At 40.6% G+C, this 15,558-nt stretch overlaps 1 protein-coding gene across 4 annotated transcripts in view; it reads left to right on the top strand.

Annotated features, from left to right (window-relative positions):
- Positions 1-14,634, top strand: part of FAXC (failed axon connections homolog, metaxin like GST domain containing) — an 85,731-nt gene extending 71,097 nt beyond the window's left edge. For 2 of the 4 annotated variants that reach the window (XM_058307173.2, XM_071218605.1), the window contains 2 exons: positions 2,840-2,956; positions 5,235-8,482. In XM_058307173.2, the coding sequence (XP_058163156.1) occupies positions 2,840-2,956; positions 5,235-5,524 (407 nt within the window). In that variant the 3' untranslated portion in view covers positions 5,525-8,482. Of the gene's footprint in view, positions 1-2,839; positions 2,957-5,234 lie in introns of all 4 variants that reach the window. The other 2 variants (XM_058307174.1, XM_058307172.2) reach the window with 2 other exon arrangements.
- Positions 14,635-15,558: the final 924 nt, after the last annotated feature.

Here is a 15,558-nt window from a genome sequence, read left to right as displayed (position 1 = left end):
TGCCCACCCCCATTCCTTTAATGTTCCCAGGGGTGTGGCTCAGGCAAGGAGGCAACAGGCCCACACCACTGAGAAGGAACTTTTTTTTAATTTTTAATTTTTTTTTAAAAAGAAGCTTTAGATTACACAAATGTTACATAAAAAATATAGTTGATTCCCATATACCCCACCCTTCCCCTCCTGCACTTTCCCGCATTAACATCCTTCATTAGTGTGGTACATATTGATGAACACTAACTCTGGACTATAGTTTACATTATAGTTTACCCTCTGTCCCACATAATTTTCTAGGTTATGACAAAATGTATAAGAGCCTGTATCTGTTAGTGCATTGTCATGCAGGAAAATTGAAACTGACTTCTTGAGTAAACAAATGATACCATTTTTTTCTGTGTTACTTTTGTCCAGGCAATATTTTTTCCATATGGGTAATAGGCCTAGATCCATGGAGAGATTCTAATGATGGAGAAGTTGGTTGACAATGGGCTATACCTGAGGGCTCTAGTATGGACAACTTGGTTGTCCTCACCAGAAAAGTCAGTTTGGTTAGGTTCAGATATTGTTTTATCTTAGGCTAATTTTTGGCTTATGCAGTAGATAGGACTTTTTGTTTCTTTAACTCTGACTTCGTGCCACCTTGGTTTGTTAACTCTTGTTCCCTCTTCCAGCCATTCCTTCCCCCTCTTATCTTACCTGTATACTGTCATCTGATGAATGAATCAGGAGAATGGTGAAATGGGCTAATATTCATAGACTGTGGCATGTAGAACCATGCCTTGGCAGGTAGTAAGCACCATGCAAGTGTCTATTAAATAAATATAAGACATGATCCTTACCTTCAAGGAGCTTATCATTTAGTTGGAAAGATGACAGGCACAAATGAAAAAACAACTAGTGCAGAGAGATCTGGAAAAAGTGCCCCTCGGGGAGACCTAGGAGAGAAGAGGCAGGATGAACCAGCTATGTGTTCTGCTCAAGTTGCTGTAGGTATTCCTCTCAATATAGTGATTCTTTCCATTTTATAGTTCAGGAACCTAGGTTAATAGGTATTAAATGCCTTAATTGAAGTCTGTGTGTGAGATTTGAGCACAGGTCTGTATGAATCGAAAGCTCCTGTTACCACCAGATCGAGTAGATGGAGAAGGCTTTGAAGGAGGCCTTGAGCTGGACCTCAAAGGATGCATAAGATTTATCAGGTGGAGAGCAGTGGGGAGCACATCTAGGTTGTGGGGGGCAGGGAAATGGGTGGGCACAGCATGTGCAAAGGTATAGCATTAGGAAGAATAAGGTGTGCTGGAGAATAAGTTTCCCAGTTTTGCTAGAGTGAAGGAGGAATGAGGGATAACACTGGAGTGTGGACTGGAGGCAGATTAAAATAGACCTTGAGTTCCAAGTTGAACTTGGACTGTATTTCATAGACCCTATTAGAAACTATTGAGTGTTTGTGTGAAAGGGAGTGACATGATGAAAAGAGTGTTTGAAGGTGATTTAAGTTTCAGATGGGTTATGGAATGGACTGGAAGAAGGGAGGGGCTGTATTATAAATGCTAACATTTATTGGGCTATACCCAGATACAGTGTTAAGTGCTTTACAGGTACCATACCCCTATGAAAGAGTCACTGTTAATATCATCTCCATTTGCCAGGTGAGAAACTGAGGCTTTGGAAAGTTAAGTAACAACCAAGTTCCCATGACAAATAACAGTGGTGCTATATCAGTGCCAGTGTGTGAACCAGGTTGAACCACCCTCACCTGTGCTCCCTCTGTTATGTGACAGGGCCTGACAGTTGCCTGGAAGATACCTTGGGGCAATTTTTAAAAATATGTATTTTTAATTTATTTTTAAAATATACTTAGATTACACAAAATGTTACATAAAAAAATATAAGGGATTCCCACATCCCTCACCCCCTCTACCCTTCCCCACACCAACAACCTCCCTCATTAGTGTGGTACATTCACTGCAATTGATGAACACATTTGGAGCATTGCCACTAAGCATGGATTATAGTTTACATTGTAGTTTACTCTCTCTTCCACTCAATTCCATAGGTATGGCAGGATATATAATGGCCTGTATCTGTCATTGCAGTCATTCAGGTCAATTCCAAGTTCTGAAAATCCTTAGGGCAATTTTAATAGGTCACACGTACTAGTCTAGGTGGCGAGGCCTAAGCTCCATCAGAAGTGGAGACATGGGAGCAGCCAGGTGAGACTTGTATGGGAGCTGGATCCCAGAGGGCTGAGGCCTGTGATTTTCTAGCCTTCAGATGCCTGCAGACATGTCTGCTTTGCTCAGCTTTTGCCGTGGAAGCCACTGCTCAGTGATGAGAACCTTGCCAGGACCATGGTGGCATCCTGGAAAACCTTGCTGCCAAACTTCTGAAGTAGCTTAGGTTTCTTGTGTTTTTCCCAAAGAAAGTAATCATGTAAGTGCTTAGGTTGGGTGTGCTTTGTTTTACCATAGAGATGGGTTAAGCAAACTTCTGAATGTTCTCAACCATGTCAGCTTTAATTACTAGGGTTTGAGACAAGGAGGTTCCCACAAAAGTTGGTTGGTAATCAGTTCTCCCTTTTTTCCATGAACACCCTCCTTCATCTGCTTCTATAAATACATACCCAGTGACTTACCAGTTTTCTGTAACATGGGTTGATGTCTACCAGAATTGTTTAATCTGTTCCTTTCATTTAAAATTGTTTTTGGAAAAAGGGGGTGCATGCATCTGCAAAACTTTACAATGCAGTAAAAAGCATGTGTGGTGTCAGTGTCTTGAATGCCATTGTGACCCTCTGGGGTAGCGTGCGCCAGCTCAGTGACCTCTGCTGTATCTCCTGCAGGTGATAAGAAGTACATCATGGGGCCCAAGCTTTCCACTCTTGATGCCACCATCTTTGGGCACTTGGCACAGGCAATGTGGACCTTACCAGGGACAAGACCTGAGCGACTGATCAAAGGCAAGCCCTACAGGTTCTGGGGATCACTGGGATGGGGAGGGGAAACACAGTGGAGAATTGCAGGCCAATGCCTGTGAGCTTGGCTGACCTTTATGTAGATAGCAGGCTGTGGTGTCTGAGACTCAGGTCCGTTCTCTGCACTCAGGAGAGATGGGGAGTGGAGGGGAGACTGGGCCTCCTGCCTACCATCTTACCCAGGCTATGTTCTTAACAATGCTAATATGTTTTACACCAGGGCTTTTCTTCTAGCTTCTGAGATGGTGGGACTTAATACTTATCATTAAATAAGGGCTTGAATTCCACTTAGGACCCTCATTTGTTGGTTTCCTTAATTTCCTTTAACCATTGGTAGCTCACAACTTCTTTAGTATATTCAGTGCTGCAGAGTCCCAGGGGGCTTGGGGCCAAAGGACTTCCTGCCCATCTTGGTTGTTCTTTCTGAGTATGAACTGGTCTTGGATAATTTCACATGTAGATATATGCACATGTGATTCTGTGTCATTCAAGTTCAAGGTATTTCCTCCTCCTAGCCCAGTAAGGTGGCTGTAGATGATGCATTGGGAGTAGTAGAGCTTGGAAGGTTCAAGATTATGTGAGAATGAGAAAAGTGTCAGCAAGTGCTTTGTAAGTCTGGTGCTATGCTAAGTATTATTAATAATATTATTGCATGTGCACATTGACCAAAGAAACATAATCTTTCTGTCATTGCCATGTGATCTTGGCTTTAAGGGCTGTCAGAATTACAGTTCGAGACTAGATGGGAAAAGGTAGGAAGTGGTGATGAATGGAGCAAGAGCTGGGGATGAACATAGGTGGGGGGATAGGAGTGGAGCTGGTAGCTAACAGGCAGGGGAAATCATTTGAACTTGAGCTGATGTGAAGGGACCAGATCTTGGTGTGTGTGTGTGTGTGTGTGTGTGTGTGTGTGTGTGTACTGGGGTGGAGGGATATCCATGGCAGCAGGGACCCCTGGGAGAAGCTTCCCCTGCATTGGTGCATGGGAACTGTTTGAAGTCATCTCTTTGAAGGGGTTTCTAAAAATCATTGTTTTGATTTGAACAAAATTGAAGTCTGTGTCAGTAAGGAGAAGAGGTTTATCCTGACTTTCAACCCTGTGTGTATTAGATCCTGTTCTATAACCTCAGATTTTAAGGTGTATACATTTAAAGATGTTAATATTGCACAGGGATTTCATGAAGATTCTGTGACGTCCAAAACTGCTATGCCAAGAGCAGGGAAAAGTAGGTAGGCAACAGAATATGTAGCAAATCCTCCATGTGTAATATATATAAAATGTATCAAGTTTTGGGAGAATATGAACTATTATGCTGTTACAGAGAATTTTTTGATTATCTGTATTTTCTAATTTTCTGCAATAAACATGGATTACTTGCATAATAAGGGACTTAAAAATATTAACACTCAAGGAATATTCTTAGGGTTATAAAGTCCTATAAAAAAGTGGCAACATATCTATAAGCAATGCTGCCATCTGGTGATCAAAGGCATAAACTCATCCTCTTCCTTTTTCATTTGACATTATGGCCTGAGAGCCAAATGCTGTATGCCTTGTTTTAGGCAAATGCCTGGATATTTTAGAGACTTCATGAAAGTGTCCTTAGATTCACATGAAAAGGTAGTAATCCTGAGACTGAGCATGAACCCAGTCATGGATACAGCTGTTTAATTTCTTTTAAAAAAAACTTAAAAATATCTGTTTTACTAAATGTGTTTGCAGGCACACTCATCCGTAAAGACAATTCCAAGTTACCCATTTCATGGATTATCTGGGGCAAAATTTTCATTCTAACATAATTTCATTCAGCTACTTGGCATAGTACCCAGCCCATAATATCACTCTACCAGTATTTATGGAATGAATGATGAGTTAATCCAACCAACAGCTGGTGTATTTTCATGGAATCTAAATTAACTAAGCACCAGTTCTCCTGATACGCAAACCTAAGACAGTAAAATGCATTACAAAAGCCAGACAATGGTAGTTTATCTGCCATTTTTAATTAACTACCTGTACTCTGCTTCTCATCCGAAGTTCACCATGGGGCTGATTCCTCCATTTCATTCAGCCCACTCACTGAATTTAACTTTTCCCCCTCACCTTTCTCATTTTGTATGTGAAAGTCTACATATTTTGGCAGTATCTCTGGAAAAACACTTTAACTTCTTGAGAATCCTGCCCCATTCTTCCAAATTTCCCAGGTAGCTGAGTGGCTGTTGCCTTTGAGAACTAACCTTTGCTTTCCTTACCACGCTGCAGGGGAGCTAATCAACCTCGCCATGTACTGTGAGAGGATAAGGAGGAAATTCTGGCCAGAGTGGCACCACGATGATGACAACACCATCTACGAGTCCGAGGAGAGCAGCGAAGGCAGCAAAACCCACACACCCCTGCTGGATTTCAGCTTTTACTCAAGGACAGAGACCTTTGAAGATGAGGGAGCAGAGAACAGTTTTTCCCGAACCCCGGACACAGACTTCACTGGGCACTCGCTGTTTGATTCTGATGTGGACATGGATGACTACACAGACCACGAACAGTGCAAGTGACGTCCAGCCTCGCTGACCCTCTTCTGTCCCAGTTGCCACTCCCCAGGGTCCGGTTTCCCAGGTAGAAAACCATTGGAGCTGGGAAGAGGTCTTTGTGTTTGGCACAGTTTTGACACGCTCACTGGACTGTAGCCGCCTTCTTTCTTTTTTTTTTTGGTAAAAACAGACACAGAACCACTCAGACGGCTCCATTTAAAACACACAGGGAACAACAAAACAATGTCAGCATGGTTCCTGAAACCCATTTTTGTTTTCATTAGAAAACCAGTATCATATGGTAGAGCAGAGGAAGGAGCGGTTTGTCAGTAGATAATGTTTGGGTCGATCCTTTTCAAGCTGAGGGCTTAGCTGTGAGATGGATCTATGAACATCCTTTAGTCACCTGGTTCCGAAGCAATGAGAGATAACATCAGGAAAAAAATGTAGGAGATAAATGTTCTATGGTGGCTGCTTGTACTTTATATGTGTATATTGTATGTTGAGATATAAGTCAAATAAAATCCATAGATATTCAATGAACACCTGCTATGTGCAAAGCCCCGTGCTGGGTGCCGATCAGTATAAGTTTTATTCTAAGCTCTGCCAGTGGCTAGCTGTGTGATTCTGGGCAAGCCCCTTAACTACTGTGTGCCTCATTTCCCCCACCTGTAAAGTGGGGATAATGATACTCTCCACCTACCTACCTCACAGGGGTGTTGTGAGGATTCATGTGTTCACATTCGTAAGGCGCTTTAAACCTCTTGGAAGTGGCGTGACGTCAACATATTTTGTTCTTGGTTGTGCTTCATGCCGGTGAAGACTCAAGGGCAAAGGAATCCCATATCCAGGCAACAGCAACCGCAGGCAACCAATCACAAAAGTAGAGTGGGTGAAACACACACAGAGGCACAGTTAGGACTCTGTCATTCCTCTTTGTGATCTTGCTTGAAGTGAAATCTTTTGTTGAATGAGACTTGGATGTATTTTTACACGTCATCAACCGCAACCAACTGTCTTCAGTCCTGCCGTGTATTTGCAGAGAAGTGTTTCTTTCCTTGCCTGAAGAATGTGGCCCTTTGTTGACTCCAGAGTGTTAATATTGCCCTTATTTGACTTATTTGGAGGGGATAAAGCTCAGGAATATGGTGGGTTTGAAAGAAATGCAGGAGAAAGTATTGGGTCGATTTTTTGTAAGCAGAAGCTTGTCAACTTCTAATATCTTTTTGAAAACCTTGCAAGAGGTTTTGAAAAGATGAAGTAGGAGGAGGATCATGTTACCTGTATCAAAGCACTTTGTGCAGTGATAGTACTCTATGCAGTTTTACTGATGCAACTTTTCTGGTGTGTTCAGCCATTGCCCAGTGGGAAGAGGGCAACAGTGGAGGACAAACGTAATGTTCTGAAGGGGGCTCCACACCATGGAGCACATGAACTGGCACAGTTACCTGTATTTGCTAAAGTGCTTGGTTTCTGAAGACATAGTTTTTGTTGGCTTAGACCATTTTTCAGGGCAATACAGGGCGAAGATACTGGGTGATGGCTGTGGGTTTGGGCTGGGAAAGCTGGTGTTAATACTTACAAGTGTGAGCAAAACTACTTTGCTTCTTATTGCAACTGACTGGCTGGGTAAGGATTACTCACTCAAGAGCCACTTCTTAAGACAGCAACTACTTCTGAGAAGCTCATGTACTTCTACTTGAAAAAGCCTATCTTTGAATATAGCGTTTGCAAAGCAATCCTAAAAGACTGTTGTGGATTCACAAGGAAGTAAAGGAGCTGTTTACTATGTAGGGTATATGTAACTGGGAATAAATTTTAATATACCCGAAGTTAGAAATTCTTTTTCCTCAGAAAACTCAGTCGTCTATATCTTATTAGAACTGTTCATATTTGAGAGGACCGTTTGATGCCTAATGAGAATGTAGTAAGATGTGACTGGATTAAGCCTGTTTTCATAAGTCTCCAGAGTTGCTTAGAAGGATTGTTTGCCTCCTCTCTCTCTTGTAAGTCAGATGGTGGCTGTTCTGTATGACTAGGAAAACCCCAGGTCTGAAAATGTGAATATAATAAACACTGGACTGTGGACCTATTTCTCCAAAGACTGAGTTGCCCTTTCCCTACCCTGGGCTGGGAAGAGATGTGTTTGAAATTTTACCTACAAACATCTTTTTCTTATTGTATAGCACCAAATTTGATGTATTTTTGCTCTAAGGATGATTAGGTTATACATATGCAGATTCACTTATATTTTTTATTGATTGCTAGCTATATGCATTACTTGGAGAACAAGAATATGGAGAGCCACTCTTCAAAGTGAAATTGTAAAATAATTCACAGTCCCATGCAGGTGGTTTGAAAGGACGTTGCCAGCTAAATTCTTGGGTACTTGCCTGAGAGTTTATGACTGGGTCCTCAAAATTTTGTATGTGTAAACTGGACTAGGAACCCTAGAATATACCCAGGCTTTACTCTTCCAAGGTGGGTTATGAAAACAAAATGATCAAGACAAATAAGGATGGTGGTGTGGGTGATAATATGTCATCATTGTAGGGAGGGCTTTAAATTTATATGCTTCATTTTTAAGCTATACAGATTTGACATGTTCCCCAATTTGAGGAATAGGTGCTACTTATAAGAGAATACAATAAGAGATTAGGGGCCATTTTGATTGTCTGGCTCATTTGTCCAAAAAATACTGTTTTGTTTTTTTTTTCCCTAGAATAATCACTTAAGAAAGTATGATATTTAATGTTAACAGATGCTTTGGTTAGACAAAAAGACCCATGGGCCACTTGTTTTTTTTTTTTTTTGCCTCTCGTTGTAAAAATAAATTCTGCCCTTCTATCTATCTCCCTACCTCATCCCCAACTCATCAAGATTAATGGGCTGCAATGGTATGCTTTGCTTCCACTGAGCCATCAGAGGGGATGTAAGGATGATATAAATTTATGCAGAAATAAACTATACTGTCAGAGCTTACCATTTTGTATAATATAGTGTTTTGTGAACAGGAACTTCCAAGGCCATGGGCTTCCCAGAAAACTGATCGCAGACTGAGAACAAGGTGGACTTGAGTATGACCGGAGTCTAGCATTCAAGTGGGCCCTGCCTGTGTATTCTTAGGTATTACTTAATGTCTTGATAAAGTAAGTAGGCTGCAAGGAAAGGAATCACTAGGGTTTTAGCCCCTTAGGTCTTGCATAGATTACTTTGAGAGAGAGTGTAGAGTCATAGAAATGTATAGCTGGGCCAGGATTAGCTCTACAAAGCCCCCCTTCCTTATAAGACAGCCCTAGACTTTGGTGTCACGTAACATTTATTTGAAGGGCAGCATGTAGAGATGAGGTCTTTTACCTGGTCATAGATGGTTTTTACCATTATGCCTCCTTGCCTCGTTTTCCTTTTAAAACCCATGCTTGCTAAGAAATGATACTGTGTTCACTGAACCAGTACATCCCTAGCTTTTCTCAGAGAGTGCTTGGAATCCTTCTCTACTCTTGTCTCTTCTGTCTTCAGGCCCCTCTACACTAATTCAAGAGACTTTTCTTCCTTATTTACTCTGTGCAAGACCCTGTGAATGATACCAAGATGGATATCCAAATCACCAGGACTCATCATTCTTTCTTCTTTATCTTTTAAATGTCGCTTGCCCATTCACTCAGTCAGTGATCGTTTACTGAGCTTAGTCCTGGGATCTGTACGGGTGTTATAGAATGATGAAACAGACATGGCATTTTGATTTATTGTCTTCCTCTTTTATTTTTATTTTTTTTAAAATTTTTTTATTTTTTATTGACTTTGTAATAATATTACATTAAAAATATATATGTGAGGTCCCATTCAACCCCACCCCCCCCCTCCCCCCCCCCCAACAACACTCGTTCCCATCATCATGACACATCCATTGGATTTGGTAAGTACATCTTTGGGCACCTCTGCACCTCATATACATTGGTTCACATCATGGCCCATACTCTCCTCTATTCCATCAAGTGGGCCCTGTGAGGATTTACAATGTCCGGTGATTACCTCTGAAGCACCATCCAGGGCAGCTCCATGTCCCGAAGACGCCTCCACCTCTCATCTCTTCCTGCCTTTCCCCATACCCTTTGTCCATTATGTCCACTTTTCCCAATCCAATGCCACCTCTTCTATGTGGACATTGGATTGGTTGTGTCCATTGCACCTCTATGTCAAGAGGAGGGTCAGATTCCACCTGGATGCTGGATGCAATCCTCCCATTTTCAGTTGTAATCACTCTAGGCTCCATGGTGTGGTGGTTGTCCTTCTTCAACTCAATCTTAGCTGAGTGTGGTAAGTCCAATAAATCAGATTGTAGGTGCTGGAGTCTGTTGAGGCTCAGGATCTGGCTATCACATTGTCAGTCCAGAGATTCAAATCCCCTAAATATATCTTAAACCCCAACATTAACTGCACCTCCAGCACATTAGCATGAAAGTCTTATGAAGGGAGATCCCATCTGAGTCCAGATTCATCACACATAAACACCATTTCCAAAGAGGGGCCATCTGCCCTGGTAGTTAACCCCATCGGCCATGACCATAACTCCCATGGGTCTCTTTAGCCCTCAAAGGAACCAATATCTGGGGGTTGTATCTGCTTTATCTGTCTCTCTGACTCTGCTCAGTTGTGCATGAGGGCAAACCTTCTGCCAGCCTCCAGACTCTTTTTTAGAAACTCGTAGCCATATAAACTCATTTCTCCTTTCCATTTCCCCCTTACTTTAGGTCAAACAGCATTTTAAAGTCATGGTATTTTATGTTGTCTTCCTCTTTTATTGAGACTTCTGCAATAACCTCCTCAACATGTTTGACCACCCCTCTGATCCATCCCACCCATCACCACACAAGGAATCTTTCTGCAAATCTCCCTGACCCTTCTGGGTGGGCACCTTTAATTTACCTGCCTCCTGCGGCTCCTCCATGGGAGCCAGCCAGTCTAGCCAGCTTGTTTTTTTTACCAATGCTTCATGTGTCCTCATATCTTTGCCTCTGGTCATAACATTATCTGCTTCTGAAATGACCTGTCCCTCCTCACCCCTGGCCCATATCATACCTATCATTGAAGGCCTGGTTTCATCAGTACTGCATGTAGACTTTCTTTATAACTACAGCATTCATCATTTCCACCCTTGAAGACTGCCTGGGAAAAGTATGCTCAGAAAGTGAAGTTTTAACTTTTTTGTGTCAGGGACTCCATGGATAATCTAATGAAAATCCTTACCCTACCCCAGAAAAATACAATATGTGAAGTTTTATATCTCAGTTCAGGAAATTTAAGAGATCTGGTTTCCTTAGGGGGTCTGTGGACCCCAGTAGAAGAAGGCAGAGGAGAGAAAAATTGGCATGAGATCTGTAAGCAAAAGTGATGTCTATTATTATTCATGTTGAGTGTGTGTTTTGTGAAAGGGAAGGAAGGAAGAAGAGCTGTCTAACATTATTTGAGAAAATACCTTTGTTTTGACAGGTCTGGCATTTTGGAAGTAACAGTGTTTTGTTGTTGTTGTCATTTTATCTTTTAACTACCCCAAAAGTCATTTTAGTGAATTCAGCCCTAACCCCACCATTTCTGCCAGCCTGGGGCTAAAAGGTGGGAGAGAAGAGATGGAATTTCCCATACAGTGTTGGTCTGCCCTTCAAACCCATGCAATCAGGTTTTCCTGTATCCGTCCATCCATCCATCCATCCATCCATCCATCCATCCATCCATCCATCCATCCATCCATCCATCCATCCACTGAACAAAATTGTGTGTGTATATTTTCGATAAAAGGATGTGCCTTTTGTTGATAGTGTCAATAGGGAACAACTCAGGTTATTTCATTCTTTTTTTTTTGGCAGGCTGTAGTTATTTTTATTGCTTCTGACTATGACCAGGGATCCTTTGTTCTACTTTATGGGTAGTGCTGCTTAAGCCTAGTAAGAACTGGTGAAAGTGCTTTCCACCACAAATACTTCTAAGTCTAAAGGCTAAGCTCTGGCACCATCTTTCACAAGGCCAGCGGTCAGTTGTGTGTGATTGTGAAGTGGAGGACTCTTACTCAGTTCTTTCTAGTGCCTGGATGAAACTTGCAAAGTTCAAAAGTTTCTTGTGGTGGGTAGAGTGTTCTTTTGTCTGCTGGACTCTGGCTGGTGCCAGTGGTGGATGCAAACGTGTATGATGTTTTCCTCATTAGAATTCCTTATGAGAGACTTAGGTTATTGGTCCCTGACTTTAAAGAATATCATAAAGATATTTAAGGCCCCTTAATCTTTAAGATAAGATTGCTGGAACCAATGACATATTAGTCTTGCCCCTTGGAGATAATTTCAGTGGGCACTGAGAAAATAGCTTAAAGGAAAGTGCCTCCACTGTTCTGGGACTGAGAGTATGACCTCCTCAACCATCTGGTTCTTGATGTAGCAAGAATTTGTCCCCAAACCGAGGCTCTTTGAAACTTCTGTTACTAGCTCAGCCATGATGCACTAGGATGCTGAAATTTCAGAAGTATTGCCCTAAAGTTATCAAATTTGTGCACAAATAAAGAGGGCCTACAGTGCAATAATAAAACTAGTAATGTATGAATGTGGTCTAACCCAGCCTCAAACTCCAGGTTATTTTGGTGGGCAAACAAGAAGTTACCTAAGAGCAAAAGATTGAAATAATATTTTGTTGTTCTGTACACAATTAATTTCAGCAATGAACTTGATGGCCCTTATTTCTTCTACTTTTCTTATAGTGCTACCATCCCTTATTACAGCTTTAAATATTATGAGATAATCCATTAACTGCACATTTTGAAAAGTGTTAGTAAATGTGACCAATTCAGTCTCTACCTCCATCTTTTTTTTTTAAACTGAAATAGAGTAGATTTCATTTACTAGTCATATTTACAGTTTTTGCCTTCCTTAGTATCATTTTAATATTATGCTTGGCATTAAAAATAAACATGACCCAAAATAAAAACTAAAAAAAAAAATCCAGTTGTTTGAATAGTCATATTAATTAGCAGTGGTTCAACAGGTAGCAGCAGGAATATAATATAATTGTATATTGGATGTCGGAACGCTAGTAAACAGGAATGCTCTGGATATTTACAGTCTCCCCTCTGTTTTTTTTTTTTTTTTAAATCTATGGATTTTCCTTTTAATAGTTCAATATTAGAACTCTTCTCTCATACTTGCTTTTCCCTGCCATAAGAATCACATATGGTACATTAAAACACAAACCATGTCCAAATGGTTGTGTTTTTTTTACCTCTGAAAAATCATGTTTAAAATGTTTTGCGGCAATAAGAATAAAGACAATGCTCAAATTTTTTCAGGGCTCTCTGCTTCAGTGGGGGTGACATGTTTGCATTACTCCTGTGAAAATGATGATTACCTCCAGGGAGAAGCCCCTGGGATCCTGCTTACTGTAAACATGCTTCCCACAGTCGTCTGCATCATGCAGAAGGGTGACAGCTCAAACACTGGTGAGCTTGATGGTTTCTTTATGGTGATGTTTGGGAAAATGAGGCTCTGAGTCCTTCTATTTGGTGGTATTAGAATTTCACTGAGTGGGAGGAGAGAAGGAGAGGGTGAAAAAGCAGATATTGGGGATTCAAGCAGCCACGTGGTATGGCTCTGTTTTCTCTCAGATACATAGAATGTTTTCTAAGTGTTGTCATTTTACTACAATAATAAAAAGTAAAGGCTCGTACATTAAAAACAAATGTAAGCTATGTAGGGACCTAATGCCTATGGATGTACAAGTGGCCAGTGCAGGAAGTACTGGGGTAACGTTTATCTTTATTTTATTTTTATGCCTGTGGCCCCAACCTGCCCCACCTGGAGCTTAGGAGCTTGGAGGAGCAGCTTAGTTTAGCTGGCCCCAGGATATTGAGTTACAACGTTCTCCTTGGATTTCAGAACTTCTTTCTGGCTACTCAAAAATGTGGGGCATCCTTTCCATTTTACAAATATAAAAATCTAGAAAGTCATGTATGTTTTGTTTTAGAGAAGTCTTCTAAATGTTTGGAGACATCTCAAAGCATCCCTATTTAGGCAGTGGCCTCTAAAACTTTTTGTTCATTTACCCTATCGGTAGGTTTTCTGAGCATGTCCCCCAGCGTGTTTATTTACAAATTAAACACAGACATATAGACACACACATATATACCTACACTGCTGTACTGATATATTATGTACATGATAAACCATAGCAAACATAGAAAATTAAAAAGAATATTCTCCTATACTCAATGCACTTTAGAGAATGGGGCAAGAAGTGCTTAGCAGTAAAACCTAGAAGGCTGCGATTGATTAGAGAGAGAGTGTGTGTAATATTTGTGGCAAAGCAGATGTAAAATAGGCATGGAAGCATGATTTTAGGTTAAGATATTTATGTTTATGTAAAACAGGCATTTTTGGTTAGGGTAAGAGAAGGGTGAACAATTTGATATCACATTTATGATAAAGCTCTTTTTAATTCTGTTTTCTGGATCTCTTGCTCTAGAATGCCTTGAAAGTTCCTAAATGATTCCACAATGCCCTGATTTAAGCAAAAGAAAAAGAGAAAGGGGGGAAAACCCCAAATAATACAAATACAGGATGTATTGCCTGAGAATTTCAGCACTAATCTGTAACCAGTCTGATTTTCAGAAAAGCATGTTTTGACCATTCCTGGTCATCATCTTCTCTCTAATTGTATGTCTTTCTTCCTTTTTTAAAATAAGTTGGTGTCTGCAAATATGTAGAACAGATATAGATTTCTTTTCAAGTATCAGAGATAGGAAGGGTCAATGTTGTCATAATTTGAACCCACATTTCAGCTGCTTGGGGGCCGATGGATGCACACTGCCTGGAAGCATTTACCTGTACCATCTGTTTTGCAAACATGATAAACGACATCTTACTGAATGAGGACCTTGATGTGGATGCGTCATTCCAGTGTTGATTTCTAAACCTATGTTATTTTAGCACAGTTATTGTTAGTAGTTTATAAAGCCATATTTAAACTTGTACACTTGATTGTAAGATAGATTTGAATTGTGTACTATGTTGATTACTGTATATAATTGTGGAGATTCTGTATATTTGGTCTTAATGATGTATTATTTGATGTATAAATGATAACTAATGGATATGAAATAGCTTGTAGTGAATGACTTTATTCCTGTTCGCTTCTCTTTTGCATATTTGAAAGTTTAGACTTTATAGCCATAAGGAAAATCTGAAAATTTTGCATCTAAAACACTAAGTGGTAGACTCTTAGATAATTGGGAGACTATTTTTGTTGTATATGATCTCAATTAGTTTTTATACCTCTTTAGTGAAGTAATTATGATTCCTATTTTACAGATGAAGAAAGAGAGTTGGGGAGGTAAATTTGCTTAGGGTGATGTGACAAAGTCACGTCTTGGGATCAGAGATTCACAGTGAAGTTTGAAAATGCAAGTCTTATTACTAAATGCTCCATATATAGGTGTATGGCAATGAATTTAGAATAATAGGATATATAAAGAGATTCAAGATGTTTAAAATCTTATCTGAAAATCTGGCCAGCTAATGTTCAAATACTCAACACTTAGAACAAGTACAGAAAGGTAACATCCAAAATTCCAGTCCCACCCCCCACCGATGGGAATATCTTTAAAGTTGAAAATGAGAGAACCCCTAAACCTACCTTCCAGAAATACCTTTTAGATCTTCTCTCTTATCTATAATCGTAACTTTTCAGTCCTGCTTATAAACATAGACCCAATCAGAAGTGCTTTGGGACAAATCTCCATCTGCCTTAAGTGGGCTCCAGACCCCATCTAGAGCATGTGTGAGGGTCCTGTTAGGGCAGCTTTGCTCTCTTTGCTTTTAGAACCCATTACAGGGAAGGGAGTTGTTTGCCTTTCTAATGTGCCGGGCTGTCAGATGTGACAGAGGAGAGAGGTGGAACAATTTTCTGCCTGCACTCTCAGGAGCTGCCTGCTTCATTTGTAGATACCCAGCTGGGTTGGTTCCCACAAACAACAGTCTTTTCTTTTAGAAACAGCCAAGGTTAAAGGAGTTTTCTTTGGATAA

Source organism: Dasypus novemcinctus, chromosome 11 (assembly GCF_030445035.2).
Source record: "Dasypus novemcinctus isolate mDasNov1 chromosome 11, mDasNov1.1.hap2, whole genome shotgun sequence".
NCBI lineage: Eukaryota > Metazoa > Chordata > Mammalia > Cingulata > Dasypodidae > Dasypus > Dasypus novemcinctus.
The sequence above is the reverse complement of the archived record's forward strand: the minus strand, read 5'-3'. Positions and strand labels throughout refer to the sequence as shown.